This window comes from Rhyacophila brunnea, unplaced genomic scaffold, assembly GCF_057557595.1.
Source record: "Rhyacophila brunnea isolate RB1 unplaced genomic scaffold, BYU_Rbru_1.0 scaffold_7, whole genome shotgun sequence".
Classification (NCBI taxonomy): domain Eukaryota; kingdom Metazoa; phylum Arthropoda; class Insecta; order Trichoptera; family Rhyacophilidae; genus Rhyacophila; species Rhyacophila brunnea.
Window position 1 is genome coordinate 37,088,068 of NW_028233339.1, and position 20,144 is coordinate 37,108,211.

The following is a 20,144-nucleotide window of genomic DNA, read 5'->3' on the forward strand; positions in this document are numbered from 1 at the left end:
AGGAAATATGTACATGGTGATAAATAGATGCAAAAGCATACCTTCTTTTAGAATACCATGGTTTTGATAATTATTAGTGCAACACTGGAGAATAAAGCATGCTCGATTGAATGAAAATAAAACCATAGATAATATAATAAAACTTCGATAGTTCGATGGTCTATGGCCACGTTTCTGTCAAAACCAAACGTCAAAGTTTTATGAAAGTTTTCTTTATTAAATAGGTATTAGGTATAGGTAGTACATAAAGTTATAACGAAAACGTCAGCGCTCTAAATTGTTTCTAGCATGCCGACATTGTGTTCAAAAGCTTGTGGTAGTAGAGCTATATTAAAGGTAACTTCAAATTTGACTAGTTTCATAAATTAGTTGACACTTTTTTTAATATTTCATAATACTTTCGGTGATTACGTTTGAATCATAATTTACATCGCACTACGTATTTAGATGCTTTCATGTTTTTAGGGTATAATCGACCAATATCGTTTTATTTTCAGAGGCCTAAAACGGGCGATGCTCTTTGTAAACAATGCTTCTTTTTAGCATTCGAAAGTGAAATACACCATACAATCACTGAGGGACATCTCTTTAATAGAGGCGATTTGGTTGCTGTGGCTGCGTCAGGAGGAAAAGATTCTACCGTCTTGGCATATGTCCTTAAATTGCTTAATGCGAAGTATGATTACGGCTTGAAATTGATTCTCCTCTCGATTGACGAAGGCATCCGAGGATATCGAGATGACAGCCTCGAAACAGTAAAGAAAAACAGAGACGACTATGAAATGCCACTGACAACACTATCATATAAAGATTTGTATGGCTGGACGATGGATGAGATTGTGTCGCAAGTTGGCAAAAAAAACAACTGCACATTTTGTGGAGTGTTCAGGCGGCAGGCATTAGATCGTGGAGCTGCCTTGCTAAATGTCAACCGTGTTGCGACAGGACATAATGCCGATGACATTGCTGAAACTGTACTTATGAACGTGTTACGAGGAGATATAGCACGGCTACAAAGATGTACATCTATAATAACGGTATAATAATAGTAATTATTTGCAGTGCAATTATTTATATAATTATTTGCGTGGCAGCAAAGAACTAGGGACAGAGAAGAGTAGAGGGAGCTAAAGCCGTGTTGACACGGTCCAAGTACGATCCAAGTGCACTTGGACCGAGCACCATCCAAGCCCACTCGTACGGGACATCTTCATACAAATTACTCCTATCAGTCCTATCCAAGCTACTTGCACCGCGTCCTACTCATCCAAGCTAGCTTGGATAGGAATAATTAGTATGAAGATGTCTCATACGAGTGCGCTCGTTCCAAGTCAACTTGGATTGTGTCAATGCAGCTTTATGGAGGTCTTCATCCAGCAATGGATCGCGCCAGGCTGATGATAAATAATTGTATTAATTTATTGTATACAGTAGAAAATCTGGCACTATCTAAATGAGGTAGGGCCGTCAAAAGCATATTGATTTTTTTTACTGATGCTCCGAACAATACCAGTACCAATCAATACTTCAATTCGTCAATATCGGAGCATTCCATACTTTTGGAATATTTAAATGGTCTTTGGCGTTTACACTGCATTACGATGTTAGCTATTATTTAGTGATTTTATAAATATTCTTTGTTCGTTATTTACCAATAAATATACATAATTATATCGAAATAAATTCTAATTGAACTATTCAATTTGTTGTGATCCGGGTTTCGCCTTTCGACATCTTCAGGCACTATGCGCACTCACCAATAGAAATTACACACTGACGAAATAAAAAAAGGTAAAAACCTTATTACCTATGTAAAGGATCAAATATAAAAATAATTTTCAATATTAAATTACAAGTTACCGACTTTTAAACTAACATTTCTCATATAATAATTGTTGACAGTTCAATTCTTATTCCTTTAACCTACTAAACGTTCACTTGGTAGCCACTTCAATAATAATCATGAGACGATATCCGATCAATTTAATTTTTCAAAATACTCTTTTGTTTAAAAATACGTCAGTCAACTTGTACTTTTTTTATAAACTATTGCGAATTCTCACTGAAACCAGTTGGGTATCACTGTATACTATACTTATACATATGTTACTATACTTAAACATGACTTTTATTCTAGGGAGGAGATGATGGAATACCGAGGGTAAAACCACTCAAGTACACATATGAAAAAGAGATTGTCATGTACGCATATTTTAAGAAATTGATCTATTTCTCTACGGAATGTATTTACGCACCCAATGCATATAGGGGTTACGCAAGGGCCCTTTTAAAGGATTTTGAAAAAATTCGACCCACAACCATCATGGACATTCTTCATTCTGGTAAAAAAATACTATTTGATATTATAGTTTAGTCTTAAATAACGCAAATGTTCATATTATATTCATCTATTATATTGCACTCTTGTTGACTGAGCGGTAATGTGTCAGCTTATGTCATGGGTCCAGGGATCAAATGCCGGGTCTGGCAAATTGACATATTGTTTTTCAATGTGTGTTTGAGGCCACAGTGTGCACCTAATAGATTGAGCAAGTGGCTAACATCCATTTCTCGTAAAAACAAAAAAATTGTTAATAAAAAGCTATCCAAGTTCTGGTACGAATTTGTTTTTTTTTTACCTACAATAAAGCCAGTGTTTTACGAGCACTATGGCATATGGGCCCATCCTGTTGGAACCACATGTTTTTCAAATCAAAATCTTCCAATTTTGGCCACAGCCTACACCGGACACCATTGACCATGTAACGATTGCTCTTCATCTTCATAATTTTCGAAGTACGGACCGATGACGCCTACATCTTAAAAACCGCAATAAACAGTAACTTTCGCAACAGCCTCTCTTGAATCACTTGTTGGTTTTTCTTGCCCCACATACGGCCGTTTTGCTTATTAACACAACCAATCAGGTGAAAATGTGCCTCATCACTGAAGATAATTTTCCTTGAAACCGATTGAAACTGAAGATGATTTTTCACGCAATCGGTGAATCTGCGATGCTTCCCATGGTCTGTTGGTTTTAGTTCAATTTTCGGTTTAGACAGTGTGTCAAGAAATACCCGTGAAATATTGTACACATAACAAATTTGTGAGAAACTGAAATTTGTACGAGTTGGATAAGCCTGTACAACCTTCACTTTGTGGAGACCCATTGATCGCAGACGCAGTTCCGTCAAAGCAGGTCTTGATTCTAAATGTATTCAATTGGAATTATTATATGTAATTGGAATGGTCTTGCTTGACTCCAATTGAACACATTTGGAATCAAGTAAGACCTTCTTAGACGCAACGGCACTTGCGTTGTTGTGTGTCTTAGCCCTTTGTGGAAATGCACGAAACACGTTCGGTGTGCACATACACTTACGCGAGTACGCTGTAAATTCTGCCACAGCTCTCGCTTGCTTTGCTTAATGCCCATAGGTATGTACTGGCCATAAGAGGTATCCGACGAATTGTTAATCTGCCTTACCTGTTTACCATAAATGTATGTGTCCTTATACTTGGAAACAAACTTGCCAGTTTGACCTAAATGAGCTGCTAAACATGTTTCACACTGCAACAAGTATACACTGCTTCTCTAAAGTGGATTTATTTGGTCTTTACTATATTTAAAAACAGTGCTTAGGTTATTTTTTTACTTTAAATGTGACATTTAACTAAAATGTAACACTTTACTAAAATTATGAATTTTATATTTTAGGGGAGAAACTGTCAATCAAGGAAACTATAAAGCTTCCAGAAAGAGGAAAGTGCCAGAGGTGTAACTTTGTGTCTTCACAGGAAATCTGTAAAGCCTGTGTTCTCTTAGAAGGATTAAATAAAGGTTTGCCGAGATTGGGAATAGGAAAGAGTTCTAAAGTAAAGAAGATTCTTATAGAAAATTCTAATTTATTATAACTTATATTTACAACTTGTGCTTCAGCAATGAATACACATATTTTACAAGTTAACATGACATTTTAAATTCAAATTATTATTTATTTTAACTTGTTTCCCTGATAAGTATTATAGGTAAATCATTTTACAGTGGCACCGTAGGCGATGATTCACAAGTGTATTGGCATTGTTTACTGCAATGCTTGTTTCAATGCTACCAATCAATACGACTATAACTGTAAACCGCATTTACTGTGCCTACGATGCCAGAAATTAATTGAATTTGATTAATACTACAATACTGGATTAACGTGGTTACATTGCTATTAAGACATATTTGATTATATTAACTCTATGCTAACCACATTTTATAATATGTATACATCTTTCAGTTGATGTTAAAAAGATGAAATTTGATGTCTTTTGGATAATTTATTCATAAATCAATAATAATACACTACAGAAATTTCAATTGTCATGAAACCCGATCTCTATACTGATAGTTTTTTCAACTTTAAGGTAGCACCATTTGTATGTGACCATACATTGCAAAGACGATTAAGTTATAAATGCGGGTGCTTTCGATTCTATTGGCGTACGGCAGACTGGACAAAAATCTTTTATGTTATCTGAGCACTCTTCACAAAGCGAAACATGCCCACATGGCAGAAGAATTATCTGAAAGAAAGAAAACATTAAAAAATTTAAGAATTAAGAAAAAAAATTATGGCATTATTGTTGTAGAAATCAACTTCTGGAAAAAAAGTATAGCCAGCTATATAGATTTCTCTTTTTTTATGTAAGGAGACTGTCCCTTGAAATATGTTAAAAAATAATCTCATAATAAAGCTGTTGTTCTATGATAGTGCCAGGAATAAAAGGTTTAATTTAAATTTAAAATAAGACGGTTATCGCATAAGTAATAGCAATTGGTCGTACCAGAATCCTGATTAACTGGGATCCAGAAAGATATTTCCTTTATCACGAGGATGCACCAAAGCCACATTAAACACAGCCCTTCCAGCCCTCAATAGGTCTACGTATAAATTAATCTAAATAGTAAAGATAAATATTTTGAAAAAAGGCACCTCTTTAGGGTTTTCAGTGCATACAACACAGATTTGAGAATCCTTTAAGTTAGACTCCCTCGCCATGATTCTTCTCTCTCTTCTAGATACAGCCAACTGCTGTTTCATCTTTTCTTCGGCTTCAAGTTTTCTCTTCCTTGTAATATATTTATACAAAATACGACCCGATATAGCTACTGCCATCGATCCAAATATCATAATTAGTATTCTGGAAAAAATGAATTGGCCAATTTTATTTTGATTCAATCAAAAGTGACAGTAGTATTTAGGTGTTTGACAGAAAACCATCAAACGCAAAATACAAGATGACCGACCACAGGTGTGATATGTTTATTATTAGGTTCATATTGAGGTAGTTTTTACGGTCATTAATGGAGTCCTTACAAATCCTGAATCATTAGGTATGTTCGGAAAGCGGGGCGGGATGGGTACAATGCCCTTCACACACTTACCCGACCACCTGCTCACAAATGCTGAACATAGGCATAATTCAGGACTATTTGTAAGAGCTCTACCACCTAATCATCATCATATACAAATACATTAATTCATAGCCAAGGATAAGCAGATCGCACATGCGCATCTATTCTATACACAAGACTGCTTTCGGCCGCTACAACAGCTAACTAGGGTAAGAAAGTATCGAAATATTAGCATTTATTGTAACAATTACAATAAGTTAGCCGTCTGAACGGTCAAAACTGTCTATCTGGCTCTAAAATTTATAACAGCCAAGAGAGGTGCTGTTAAAACATAGCACTTATTGTAACAATTACAACTAATTTATTGTAATTGTTACAATAAGTGCTAATACTTGGATACTTTCCTACCCTAGATAGCGGCCGAAAGCAGCCTTGTGTATAGAATAGATGCAATGGTGTACTTAAATAAACACCAGATATTTATTATACCACTTTAATCACGTTAATCGATTATCCAGTAATAAATAATTATAACACTATATTAAAATAATTAATGGTATATTAAATTCATTAAAATAATAAACTATACAATATACACAGAATATTACAATTGCAGAGCCTAGTTTGAAAAGCCCCTAAAACGATTTTAGGTAGTTCTGAGAAAAATGAGAAAAACTCATCTATTAAATCTGTGAACTTTATGTATTTATTTTAATTCGTTACATTCTCAAGAGTATTTTGGCTTTCCATTTTAGAGGTATTTGAAAAGCACACCCAACCATTTTAGCGGGTTTTGAAATTTACCCAAATTTTTCATCATACGTATTGACAGCTTTTGGCGTTTTTTAAAGTTCAATCATTGGCCATCATATAGGTAATAAAAATATCCATCTAAATACATATCTAACTCAAAAACCGTTTTAGGGGGATTTGAAACTAGGCGCTTCAATTTTAATTTATCAACCATTAGGATCGGTTTCGTCTGTTTTGTTGCAATTTCATCAACTGGTTAACTGGTTACAAATTATTGTTTATCTAAGAGCCAGTGATTCCCAATTTTAGTCTCTGGGAACCCCTATATGACTGACACATGGTATGTTCGACAGTTGTAAAAAATCACCCAGCAAACATAAGAAAATTGTTAACCTTAAAAAGTCTTTTGATTCTCGTATTTTCTTAAGTAGGCTTCCTTTGGTAGTCGTCGTTAAAAATAAAGGTAAACCATCTTTCGGCGGTTGCAATTTTAAAACACCACCTTCGCTACCAGACAGTTCTCCAATGGCAGTAATATATGTGCCGACTCGAAGCATTTCTTCTGTCGTTTGTAATCCTCTCTGCCTCACACCCGAGAAAAAACCCCACAGATGATCGATAATACTCGGTGTCAGCGGTTCAAAGCGATCTGATATAACATCCAAATCTAAGCAGAAAGATATGTCAAAATTATTACACGTACATATTATTAAAATATAATAGTATTAAAAACTGAGTGCATTTGGTTTCTAAATCGTACTCTAGAGTCCAGAGATCAGCCATTTAAAACCATTTAAAAATCAGAGATGCTTAACCAGCAACATGAAATTTTGAATCTAAAAAATATTTGTGAGAAAATTTTGTATGTATAAATTATTTTATAAACTGATTCATTTCTGAATTTTCCGCTCTTCGGATAACTGCCGCCCACTGATTTACCATTTAGGACAGGCCTTTAGTTAAATTCACATAGATTTGATGTGTACACAATTTCAGACAGTTCATAAAGCATTCGAAACCATTATTTGGTCGGCGTATTTGTATTAAAAGGTATGCAGTCAATGAGGCCAATGAAATTTTATAATGTTATGATGCAGGTTTACCAAAACCGAAAGTGGGCAATGTACTGTTTTCGTTGAAAAAATGTCTCCACAAGTGCATCGAAAAAATTAAGCTTCATTGCTGCTGCCTGTTTACGGACAAGAGCTGCCTGCACCTCACTCAAAATAGAAAATGTCAGAAAGCGAAATCCAGTACGTTAAACGCAAATCCTATAGAATATATTTTCTTAACTCTCATTAATTCTTTATTGTATTATTTTATTAATTCTTTCTTTTCATTAGGATCTCATGACTAAGGAGTGTGACCTACATAGTTTATTTGACCGTCTTCTCCACTGCTTGACTATGTCCCATCTGGCATTCAGAGGAATGCAGGGCCTGTGTCAGTGGGAAACCTGTGACATTCTTAATTTGGTCCATCCATCTGGTGGAAGCTCTACGTCTTTCTCTTCGACTTTTGTCCTGACCAAATATCAAGAGTTTTTCCCAATTGTCTTTTTCCTACCGGTTATATGACCAAAGAATCGAAGAGTTCTGCGAAGAACCCACGAGAGTTTGTCTCGAATCTGGAGTTTGCTGATTATGATCGTTAATTATATTGAGTAATATTAACGGGCATTTGTGTATATGTACCTATTCCAATCATATTACTAGGGTAGGTAAGGTTATGATAACTACGCTTTGGTGTAACAGAATTTGTTTTTTAAGAAAAACACCTACCTAATAGAAAAACAGTATTTTTGCTGACGGTTGAAATTAAATAGAAATTGGAATCGCTTATTTTTTTTTGTAGCAAAATAACACAAATCCTTATTATTGTTTGTGGATGACATGTCATATATAATATTTTTTACCACGCCTCCAACAATTTTTGTATTAAAATTCAGGTAAAAATATGTAAAATAAATGAATTTAATTCTTTTTTTAATAATTCACGTACCGGAATGCAATTTTTCCATGAGACGGAGCGATAGTCTCAAGGGTTTTACGAACTGTGTGTTCCATTCCATTCTGGGCGCTGTTAAAGATAGTACATTTAAGAGATAGGTTCTAAGATGCATCTGCTAAAAATCATTTATATACATACCTAATATATTTGCTTCAAGAGCGTCTATTATTTCGACACTGATTTTATCTCCAGCTATAACGAATGGCATAATGTTTTCCACCTCGTGGACAGTCCTCGACTGGTCAGACCAGAATCCGGCAGTAGTTCTGGCGACAACATGCTCTTTGATTGTAAGCTTTTGGATAACTCCAGTGATAGTATCATTTGTGTTACTTTTTATAGGATTACCCAACGGTTTTACCAAACCTCGGAGCACCACATAACTTATGGCTTTGCTTGGTTGCTTATTCAATTCAGACTTAAGGTCATCATTGATTTCTAAAGTTGGAGCGCTCTATGAAAAAATACAAATTGTTTAGACATTGGCATACTTATAAATGATATTATTACATTTAGGGGCATAAGTGGCTGTAAAGTGTAAGTAAGTATAAGTGTAAAATAATTGCTTAATAATACATGTTTCTTAGTTCTTTTTAAATAATTATCCATCATGCCATAAATTTAAAAAAAAAACAAAAATGTTGCTATTGTAGAACATACAGGACAATTTGTGTGAAACAAAGTATTTATTCTGGTTAAGAATGGGAAGTCTACTTTGCGACCCCTTCGACGGTTATCCAGAGGGCGCACATTTAAAAAGTTACATTAACAAATTTTGATTGATGGATTAAAGGAAAATTTGAATTAAAATGGGATGAATGATTCTCCACAAATATGCAACCGGGTAGACTGTGTCTTATAAATAAAATAACACAGACTGGCAGATCTCATGGCCACCCTACTAGGTACTTACATTCAAAGAGGAAATTATATTTCGGCATCTGAATAACTGTTTAATACAAATGCCTAATATTAAGGAATCGAGTCCAAGCGCAATAACTTCTCCAGCAAAATCATACACAATATCCATGATTGTTTACTTAATAAGACTCGAAATTTTCTCGATTTGTAAAACTAATAACGTAACTTGAAATTGAAATGTCAGATTACTCCATAGACTAATGATTACTCAGATTGAGGCGCATAGATAATAATATGTCAGACCTATATTATCTATGGTACTAATGTGCTAACTTGTCCATGATTCATAGGTTCGATAAATTTGAAAGGAGTTTTCAACCATGTACATGGAAAGTCACGATGGTCTATACCTCGTCAATAAATCATTGTCACATACAGGAATTTGGCATACCCAACACCGTGATAACAAACAGATATCTCAAGGACTTCAAAGTCAAATTCGAATAATGAAAGGAGTTTTACCTACCAATAAAACTCTTATTATTCATGTTGACTTTGAAGTCCTTGGAGATAGGGTTTCTTCTTTCTTCTTCGCGTGAGGTTATATTCAACTAATTTATTTTCCTTTTTCTTGTCGTTGGTCATTCCTCCGTTTTTATTTAGGTACTGGTATACCCGCGCGTCAATTTTTTGAGGAATATTTATATTCGCACAATTGAATAACTGTTTTCACAAAGCGCTGACAACATTTAAAAAGATGTTCGTCACATCGGAAATGGATGATATTCACAAATCAACTACAACTCTCAAATGATCGATTTGCACTAAGGAAAAAGTAGTCTTCACGTATCAATATACTATTGTAACTAATTAATCGTAAATGAACACAAACACTAAGAAAAATAGGTTTAATGATATTAAACAATATTTTGGCAAAACATAAGTAGTATGTATTAGGTACCTACTTTCAGATTAAAATAATACTTTAAGTACCTATTTAAAAAGTGACGTTATTAAAACTTAGGTAATTGTGCCGCAGATGCCGTCATGAGCTTTTATGATTTTTTTTACGAAAACAGTTTATTACATGTAGACAATTATAATAAATACCTTTTTCTGTCGGCGCATAGGTTTTTCGATCCAATAATTGTTAATTTAAAATGCTCATAGATTTTGATGCATCATTAACACAAACTAAGATTATATTAGGTAATATTTTTTTTTTTCTAGATGCCTTTATGGATACCTCGCATTTACTATCGAGGTTTCTTAAGGACTTTGGCACGCAAACTATTCTACTTGATGCTAGTCAAATGAAAATTGTGCCGGCTGAGAATATGCCTCATTGAAAACTATTCTTCTACCCGCATCGGGTATTGCTAATTTGAATTTCGCCAGGACCTATGAAACCACCTTGCAAAAACCCTGGAAAATTCTTTGTAGCGCAAGGCGTTGATGATTCTGATGAATATTTTGTCGTATTCATTGGGAACTGAGGACTGCGATTTGTAGTCGAGTTTTTTCCCGTGGTAAAAGAAATGTCGCATAGTACCGATATTCTGAGCATATACTTATCCTATCTTATATGATTGCAGTCACTGGATCTGAAAGGCATGAATCATCATTACATGTCACCATTTATTGTTTTTATTGCATCAATAAAGAAATTAAAAAGTGCATCTCTTCCGGCCTCGTTTGCCATGGTCCCCGGAAGGTCTCGAATGTCCGCATCTGCCATCTGTAATAAAAAGTTCAGGTTGTGCCGCTCCTTGCTGAAGATTTGACAATCTAGGAGTAAATGTGTCACAAGGATTTCAAAATCAGCCAAGTCCATAATATATGAATAGGAGAAAAACAACTATTTGTTTTCTCAAATACACAGTCACAAGGGTGAAAGTTTATATTATTTCGAGTATAGAATATTTAAAATTAATAAATTCCACATTTTGATAATGAAGAAATATAAGAAAGCAGTAGTTCTTCAGCAATTCATAAAAAAGTCAAAAATACCTAAAGGTGGACTTGGCTGATTTTGAAATATAGCGAAACTTGATGATTGTCTAGCAACTAGGTTTCTTACAATGTAACATGGGTTCTAAGGTACTTAAATAGATTATGATGATAACTTAAATGAACTATGATGAACAAATCACTGGTCGCTTCCATCGTCGCATGGACACTTTCCATCAGATGTTATTTTAAACCGGTGCAGGTATGCTCGCATGACTCCGTGACCTGTAAGAATCTGAATCATCTCAAAACACAGCTCCTTATGCACCCTGACGTCTTGTGTTGCTGAAATCGAAGGTAAAAATTTTGGGTCAACTCCCCTGTCGATGAGTATCGTGAGTTCCATTCCTGCATTCATGGCCTGCATTACCGTACAATAGCTGGCAAGGCGGTACTTACGAGCAGCTATCCCACCGCCATTAATGTATGCCACAAACCCTGCACCAGTACCGCCATCAATTTTGCTCCCATCCGTGAAAATCGGCATGTTATTGCATTCGTTGCTTTCCAACGTTGCAGGATAAGAAACCACTTCAGAAAATAGTTTAGCCGGATGTGGCAGCCTTCTATAGTCCACCGGTTTTTCGTAAAGCCTATCGTAAGGCAGAAAACCTGCGAGGCCCTCCTCGCCCTTCTTAGCTTTGTAAGTGAGAGCGATTTGTTTTAAACGTAAATCTAGAGGCATAAGTCCTGCTAGAGCTTGCGTTGAATTTAGCGAAGCCGTGCGGTAAGCTCTGCATATTCGTATTGCTAGTGCTCACTGAACCGTATTGAGTTTTTTTGCTATGTTTTTCCGTTTGGCAGCTTCATACCATATGCTGGCCGCATACGTGATCATAGGCTCAATAGCACAAGTGTAGAGAATTCGAAGAGCTTCAGAAGATACACCCCATGTGGGTTTGGCATTCTTGCTAGTTTGAGCGAAGTCACCGCTGCTCTTTTGCAGATGCTGTCCGCGTGCTTTGACCAATTTAGTTTCTCATCGATTACTACCCCTAACAGTTTAAAATCCCTAGAAAAAGATAGAGGTTGCCCATTCATCACCAGCGAAGGCGGAGAGACGCGCCTCCTAGTAAAGAATAAGGCCTTCGTTTTTTCCGCGGAGAAAGACAGTTTGACCTTCCTTCCCCAGGCCTCGACGCTCTCCAACACGCTGTTAGTCATGGTTTTTAGAGAACCAAGATCTTTGGATTCCACAATCAGCAATACATCATCAGCAAAAAAGGCCTTTGCGTGTACACCTTCAGGAAACGGCATAGAGAGAAGATCGTCGAGAACTATGTTCCACAGGACAGGGCGGGTATGTTAGAACTTGCGAGTCGTATGTTCGAAAACCGTGTGGTATGACAAGTTAGTATCGCCCGTTTCATACCTTATACGATAACACCTATTTTTGAAGCCACTCGCTACGGACTATTTTAATTCGCGAGTGACTAGTTGGCAACATCGCCGAAACCGAGAAAATCGGTGTCTATGGTACAAGATGAAACGTCAAAAATGAAATGTCAAACGAAATCATTATTTTTGTTGGTTATGTTTGTGTATAATTCCTACAATATTCGATTGATTTAGTATAATATGATATAGATATATGTACGTAGAATATAACCTTACATAAATGCGAAACCATATAATATTATTACACTGTAAAACAAGATTTAACAAAATAAACACAGTGTCTTCAATAAAATTTATTTTTATGTAGGTATTTATTCATTACAAACCATTAACATAATTAATTGAACTCAAGATATCAAGGTATTAAGTAACATTGTGAATAGGTAATATAATAATTCGGCATCTTTATTGTTTATAAATTGGTAATGCCGTGTTCTTTCCGTCAGCGAACTCATTCATTTTGACGTTTTGATTTTCAAGGTCACTGTCACATACGAAACGAAATATCAAAATAAACATGGAAATCGGGTAATAGGTACATGAATTCACGTCCTTCGTCGTGCAAAAGTATGGAGAGGTTTCAATTAAGTGATCTTAATTGAAATGAGGTAGGTGAGGTTATGTCCGTCTCAACATTATACCTACCTACCTACGACTTTTTAATTCTCCATGGATATAATATTATAAACGTAATAATGTGTCAAAATATAACATACATCTTCTATGTCTTTGATTAATTTTAATCTATACAACCATATTCATTTTTTCGCATTGTAAACTCTTCACGCTTGTAGGTAGGTAGTAACATTAAACTTAAGATACCTAATAAACCTATATGGCGTGAGAATTTGTAAAATATATCTCACAAGCTCTTTGTTTAATCGAAAATTACGTATAAATAGTGCATCACTGAGTGAAAAAGCATTTTGACATAAGTTAACATAATTATTTGATCCTAAAAGTGCCGCAAAAGTAACTATTTATGGGATTGACATATTTTACAATAATTGGGTGAACGATACAAATCTATAGCAATGCTTTGGCGAAATATAAAATAATAATATGTAGGTAATTATTCTCGCGAGCCCAATAATAAAATACTATCTTTTCGCAGCCTAACCTTTCACTTTTATTTGACAGTTGAAAACTAAACTGCGTTATCGGCGCGAGACATCAGTGCGCATGCTCACATACTCAACTCGTATGGGGGACTATGGTCACGAGTGCCCTTTGGTATGGGCAATATTGTCGACACAGATTATGACTAATTCAGGTAGTGATAAGTTTCGACATGCCTTATTTCGATAACCTACGTCACTTTCGCGAATGACTACGATGTTTCACACGACTCGCAAGTTCTAACATAAGGCCCCAGGGCCGCATCTTGTATGCATCCCTTTGATGTCTCTTTGGTAGCAGATGCTCCAGCATATTCGACGAAGACTTCTCGGTCGGATAGATAGTTTTTGATCAGCCTGAAAATGTTAGCGGGACAATTTTTAGATTTCAACTGTTGAAGAAGATATGGCCACCATGCGTTGTCAAACGCGCCTTTAGGTAAGGTTGGGTTAGGTAAGGTTAGGTTAGATTAGGTTAGGTTCCTCCCTGCATCTGTCACCTTGCCGTGGTAGGGAGGCTTCAGCTGCTCCGGCAGTCACCAAGAACAGACAACGTCTTTAATCCAAGATAAAGTGGAAGGCATCATGCTGATGGATGAGTGTTCTGTAGACGCAAAATAACAGGCCGCAAACGATCCCTCATAGGTACCTGCCAACCCCTATGAGTATCCTGGCTTATCCGGCTATGCGGGGCTCTGGTCGGACGGACTTTTTTTCCCTAGCTACTCGTGGGATAAATCATGGAGAAAAAAACTAAAACAAACGATATGTGGAAGCTATTTGACATACTAGATGGACGGGTAAATTCTTTAATGGTTTACATTAAAGAAAAAACCAACGTACACGCCCCAATTAAAGAAGGGCTAGTCGAAATCAATAGACTGGTTCGCGGCATTGCTGCTCATAAGGATACCGCAAATGCCCTTTCTGCAGAGCTGACAGTTGTCAAAAACGACAAAACAACGCAAACAGAATACAAAGAGAAGAAAACAACCAAAGAGAACTGGCAGGTCTCTAAGAGGCCAAGAAAACCCAAAAGAGTGCCTACCAAACATGAGGCCTCGTAAAAGGCGAATCAGGCTGCAAAAGACCTGCCTTTAGCCGCCAAGAGAATGGAAGGCTCGGAAGGGACGAAATCACGTGTCAAATCATTGAAACGGCGATCGCCTCCTGGACCCAGGAATGAAGCAATTCAGATCCAAAATGAAGGCTTTTCTTTATCTTATGCCGACACACTCGGGAAGATAAAAAAAGAGGTAACGCTGAGAGATGTGGAAGTGTCGTCCATTCGAAAATCGAAGCGAGGCGACCTGCTACTCCATATGAGACATGGGATGCAACAAACCGACGAGCTGATGGGGGCCATTGCCAGGGTTCTTGGTAAGAGTGCGACGCTCAGCAAACTTACCCCTAGCGTCACCGTCGAGATACGCGACATTGAAGGCGCAACAGATGAGGGTGAGCTCCTTGAGTCGCTATCGGCCGTTTCACCGGAGATAAAAACACAGTTTCACTTTTAATCAATAAATTAGGACCTGTTTCGTCCGCCTCAGAGGGACATTTTCAACTGAATCTTCCCTTGTTCAGTTGAAAATGTTTTTTTAAAGAATTAAACAACAATAAATATTAACGTAATACAATGACTAAGTGAAAATCTGAAGCAATATTATATTGCAAAACCTTTAGAAGAATGCAATTACGGCTTCCGCAATACATAATATTATAATAGTAGGTATTATAATTATTCAAACGAATATTTCCAGGGATGTCTCGCATCTACAGATGTACGCCACTGGTATTTTGAAGATGAAATTTCTTAGGATCGATTTGATGAAATTCTTCAATGTCAATAGTTTATAATCAAATAGCAGAGCACAAAATACTTAAATATCTAAAGAAATAAACAAGTAGGTATAAGACTTTTTTTATCGATATGTAGGTACGGTATTGTTGCTTGGTAATACTAATAGGTATCAATATGATACATTTAGAACATAAAACGGGTCAGCGGACAAAATCTTTCAATATTTGTATTTATATTAGTGGTTGGTACGCAAAAGCTATTCGATATTTAATTATGAAAAAACATATTCTACACGCATTTTATAAAAATGGTTTACCATTACTTACCTGCAATAAAAAAAACCATCAGTTTTGTAATGCGACCTTTTTAATAGCAATGTGCGAATTTGAATTTGTTTGACGAGGCCGCACTTCGCGTTATAATATTGGCAAGATGATTATTTTAATTACCATCGCACCTGAGCTGGCAGAAAAAACAACTGACAAATTGTAGAAATCCATACTAAGAATCATTTGGGCAAAAGTCTCCTTAGGATATTGGATTCGTCCACCAATTTAATGTGTTTTTTTATGGGTTGACGGTTAAAAACTTTAACAGGCCGGCCTTTAATTATAATATTACCTGCTCCAGTGTATTTTTTTAATTATGCAGAACATAAAATGAAATATTATAATTTTAATTTTTGCTGGCGACAAAGTTATTTTGTTATTGTTATAATAATAATAATACCGACTGTTTACATACGCGGCAGGCACCTCGATAAATTTCTTATTTTATTGCGAGGCGTCATATTTCTTTTCAAAACCGTAAGCGGTCAGTGCTGTGAAACCTTTTATTATTTTATTATATTATTTAATTCTGAATAAAATAATATTTAATAAACTTATACCAGATTTCATACAATATTATAATTAACGTTTCAAAAAATGCGCTTGTGCGTTACTAAACAATTCAAAGTTTTCAATTCTTATTGTTTTTTTAGTAGTTCGGCATTTTTCTGGTTTGGTTAATCTTATAGGTATGCTGAAAATTCACTGTTTTTGTGGAATACGGGATTTTTACATACACAATAAAAAAAAACCGGCTTCTGTGTGGGAAATTATATACTTAAACCTTATTTTGTATATCACTTTTGATCTAGTGACTGTCGGGCTATGTAAATTATTTATGTTTATTTACATAATATTTTGAATATTTAGCTTTGCGTGTATAATAAAATGAACACTTTATAAAATTACACTTGTTTACGCAGGCGTGTGTAGTCGAGATCTTTCAATATGCCGACATGATCTCAATAATTCTTCTTCTTGGTCGTACACTCATGGCTGAGGATCGTGACCAAATTTGAATTTGATCATCCTTTGAGCGACCAAGACTTTCCATCCTTCTCGATCTTCCGCTTCTCTCAGGGCAGAATGGATGGTGCAATAATTTTAACATGATTACAAATTCACCAATACTAAAAACGTTGTGGAACCGCCATCATGTGCCGAGTTATGCCAAGTCGCAAATCAAGATAAATAAAAAAAACATTATATAAACAGTTTTAACCCGGCACCCGCTTCTGTCACGAGTGTAGTACGCGAAATTTCGCAAAACTACGGGGCTACAGCGCTTCTGTCGCCAATGTCGTATGCAAAAATGCACCGGTCGATTATGTAGAATATACATGACGCATGATTTTGAAATCTCTACCATAATTTGCCTTATTTCATTTCCAACGGTGACATATATGTAATATTGTCAAATAAATTTTGTTACAATACTAAAACTTAGATGTTTGACATGCCTTCGACAGGCCGTCAATCTACGCTCATTTAATTTTGGTTTGAAACATCGCGCCACTTTACTGCGTTTGCGCATTATGCGTAATATCACTGTTGTGAGAGGACTGTGCAAGGAATCGCTCTTGTCGTTTTTCCGTACAAAATATTACATATTTTACGCGATCTATTGTATTGTGTGAATTTTATTATAATATTTATAAATATTTTGTCTGTGTTATTGTTTATGTGTTTTTAACTATACCATTCATGTGTATTAAACTGTTGTAAAGTGTTTTGACTATATTTTTTTGGACTATTTTACCTTTGTTATCGTGTGAGTGTTTGGTTGAGAACTTTTTTCAAACTTCAATATGGCTGGTTTAAGTGAGGAATTGGACTCCGATTACGAAATGTCTGAAGAAGAATTGGAGTTTGATGATTTTAAATCCGGCATAGCAAACAGCGATTTGACTGAGACTTCGCCTGAGTGTCTTTTTTTTGAACATTTTTTAAACCGTGATATAATGTTGAAGGTAGTCCAACAAACAAACATTTTTTTCCACTACCAGTATAACACTCAAGAACTTCGACCAAAATCACGTTCTCATAATTGGATCGATACAACTGTATCAGAATTATATGCATTTTTTGCGGTGTCAATGCTCATGACACGAAACAAACATTTGTCACTAGAAGAACACTGGAGTACGGATTGTTTTTTAAGTGCACCCATTTTCGGTCAGACGATGCCTAGAGACCGATATGAGTTATTGCTCCAAATGCTCCATTTTTCCGATCCAACAAGTGTTACCTCAGATAGACTAAATAAAATTAGGTTACTTTTAGAGCATACATGCAAAATTTTCAAAGACACGATGATTCCGCATCAAAATCTCTGTATCGATGAGAGCATTATTGTTTTTAAAGGGAGACTTATTTTTAAACAATTTATTCCATCGAAGCGTCATCGTTTCGGTATCAAAATGTTCGTGCTGTGTGACGTTATGACGGGTTATATTTTAGATTTTATTATTTATTGTGGTGACGGGACAGACATAGTGGATAGCCAAAACTTTGGAATTTCCGGAGCTGTTGTAACAATGCTGCTGACTGAGTATCTGGGCAAAGGGCATTCGTTGTGGTGCGATAACTGGTACACCGGTCCACAGTTATTCAAACACCTCCATGAAAATAAAACCAATGCTTGTGGGACTGTACGTAAGAATCGCAAAGAAATGCCATGCTTCAAAAAGCTGAAAAAGGGGGAGACAGAGGTAAAGTCAAACAGCAGATTGTTGGCTCTCAAATGGTGTGACAGAAGAGATGTCCACATGCTTACAACCATGCACGATGACTCCTTCAGGTCCAACCGGTAAAACTAATTTTAGAACCGGAGAACCCATTATGAAGCCAAAGTGCATCTTAGAGTATAATAAAAATATGGGGACTGTTGACAAGGCCGACATGATGCTCAGCAGCTTGTCATGCATGAGGAAATCTGTGAAATGGTACAAAAAGGTAGCATTTCACATGATTGACCTCTATTTATTAAATGCTTTCTATATGTATAAATCTGTTACTGGTAGTAAAAAAACTTTAGGAGAATTTCAGTTAATCGTGATAAAACAATTAGTTGCTAAGTACGCTGTGAAAATCACGAAAACTCCACAACCCAGACCATCGACTAGTGAAAATCCATTGAGGTTGTTGCCTAGAACTTTAACAGATCATTTGCCGGAACACATTCCGCCCATGGCAAATAATAAAAAGCCCAGAAGACGCTGTCATGTGTGCGGAAATTCAAAAATTAATAAAAAAAAAAACATTGTTGTATTTGCAATGTGGCTTTGTGTCTCAGTCCATGTTATAAAATCTACCACTCTTCAAAACAATTTTAAATGTGTAAAGTAAAAATAAATATGTAACTAAGTAATAATATTTAATAGCTGTTTAAGTGTCTGCCTAAAAGTGTGTTTAGTCTAAAATAATTATTGTGCTATATTGACGACCCTACTCAGGGAAAAAACATTATGTGTGATTTTATTACCACTAGTGAAGTGTTTCTATACTCGCGTCAAGCACGAGCGTGACGAATAACAAAATGCAAGCCTTGCAGTGCTCCATATACATAAAACAAAATGGCGGAACTCTTCTAAATGGTGAGTCTTTGTATAGAATTAATTTCTTCGGATATTTTTGACATTATGACTGATTTATTACTGTTTTTTAATGTTGTAAAATAATCTGAACATGTCTAGGCGCCTAAAGAGCCATAAAACTCATTTTATATTACCATTTTTATTATGAAGCGCAGAAGTTAAATAAAACAAAAAATGTCACCACGGAGAGTGAATTCGTCATACTACAATAGCCCGCGAGTGCTAGGTTAAAGTTGCATATCAATTGTTTGCAAACATTTGTATAAAAACAATTCATAGATACTATTTTAAACAAATGTGCACTTTTTTTTGTATTTCGCCACGAATAGAAAACGTATGCAAACGCACACACAAACATGCGAGCGTGGACGTGTCTACAGATTTTGTTTCACTAAAAGTAACGCCGTGTGGTCTCGACAAATGTTGTTTTGATTAAATCTCATAAATCTGTATGATACGGGCTGCCCAGACTACATTTAATTGATAACAATGTGTGCAGGTGAATACGTGCGTAGACTACAAATGTTTGTAACGTGCATTTGTTAAGCGATATCAGTTTACAAACAATGTGGGTATTCTACAAAAAGATCATACAATACCCTCTGGTTATAATCCAAACAACTCTGTTCAGGTTCTCAATTTCTTTAAATATATTAAATAAATATTTATATTGAAAAGGTGAAGTGCCACTGGCTCACACCGCTGGTAAAGGACGCTCCTACGTGGGACAGGCCAAGCATTTGGAGCGGATAATTAGTCTAGACTTCATCGCGCGTTGCATGAGCGTTTCCACCAACATGACATGCACAATAAAAAAATAACCTATATTTATGTGACACATGGAAGAATGTCATATTGTTT

At 35.8% G+C, this 20,144-nt stretch overlaps 2 protein-coding genes across 2 annotated transcripts; one reads left to right on the forward strand and one right to left on the reverse strand.

Moving 5' to 3' along the window:
- The first annotated feature begins 154 nt into the window (after nt 1–154).
- Nucleotides 155–4,350, forward strand: Ctu1 (Cytosolic thiouridylase subunit 1). Its single transcript, XM_085957395.1, has 4 exons — nt 155–336; nt 498–1,037; nt 2,138–2,342; nt 3,719–4,350. Exons 1-4 carry the CDS (start codon nt 289–291, stop codon nt 3,913–3,915), a joined length of 990 nt encoding a protein of 329 aa, XP_085813521.1. The 5' UTR covers nt 155–288; the 3' UTR covers nt 3,916–4,350.
- Nucleotides 3,892–9,290, reverse strand: Mul1 (Mitochondrial E3 ubiquitin protein ligase 1). Its single transcript, XM_085957394.1, has 5 exons — nt 9,081–9,290; nt 8,306–8,621; nt 6,551–6,824; nt 4,983–5,190; nt 3,892–4,572 (listed from the first exon to the last, which is right to left on the reverse strand). The coding sequence occupies exons 1-5, from the start codon at nt 9,195–9,197 to the stop codon at nt 4,453–4,455; spliced, it is 1,035 nt and encodes a 344-aa protein (XP_085813520.1). The 5' UTR covers nt 9,198–9,290; the 3' UTR covers nt 3,892–4,452.
- Between the last annotated feature and the right edge of the window lie 10,854 nt (nt 9,291–20,144).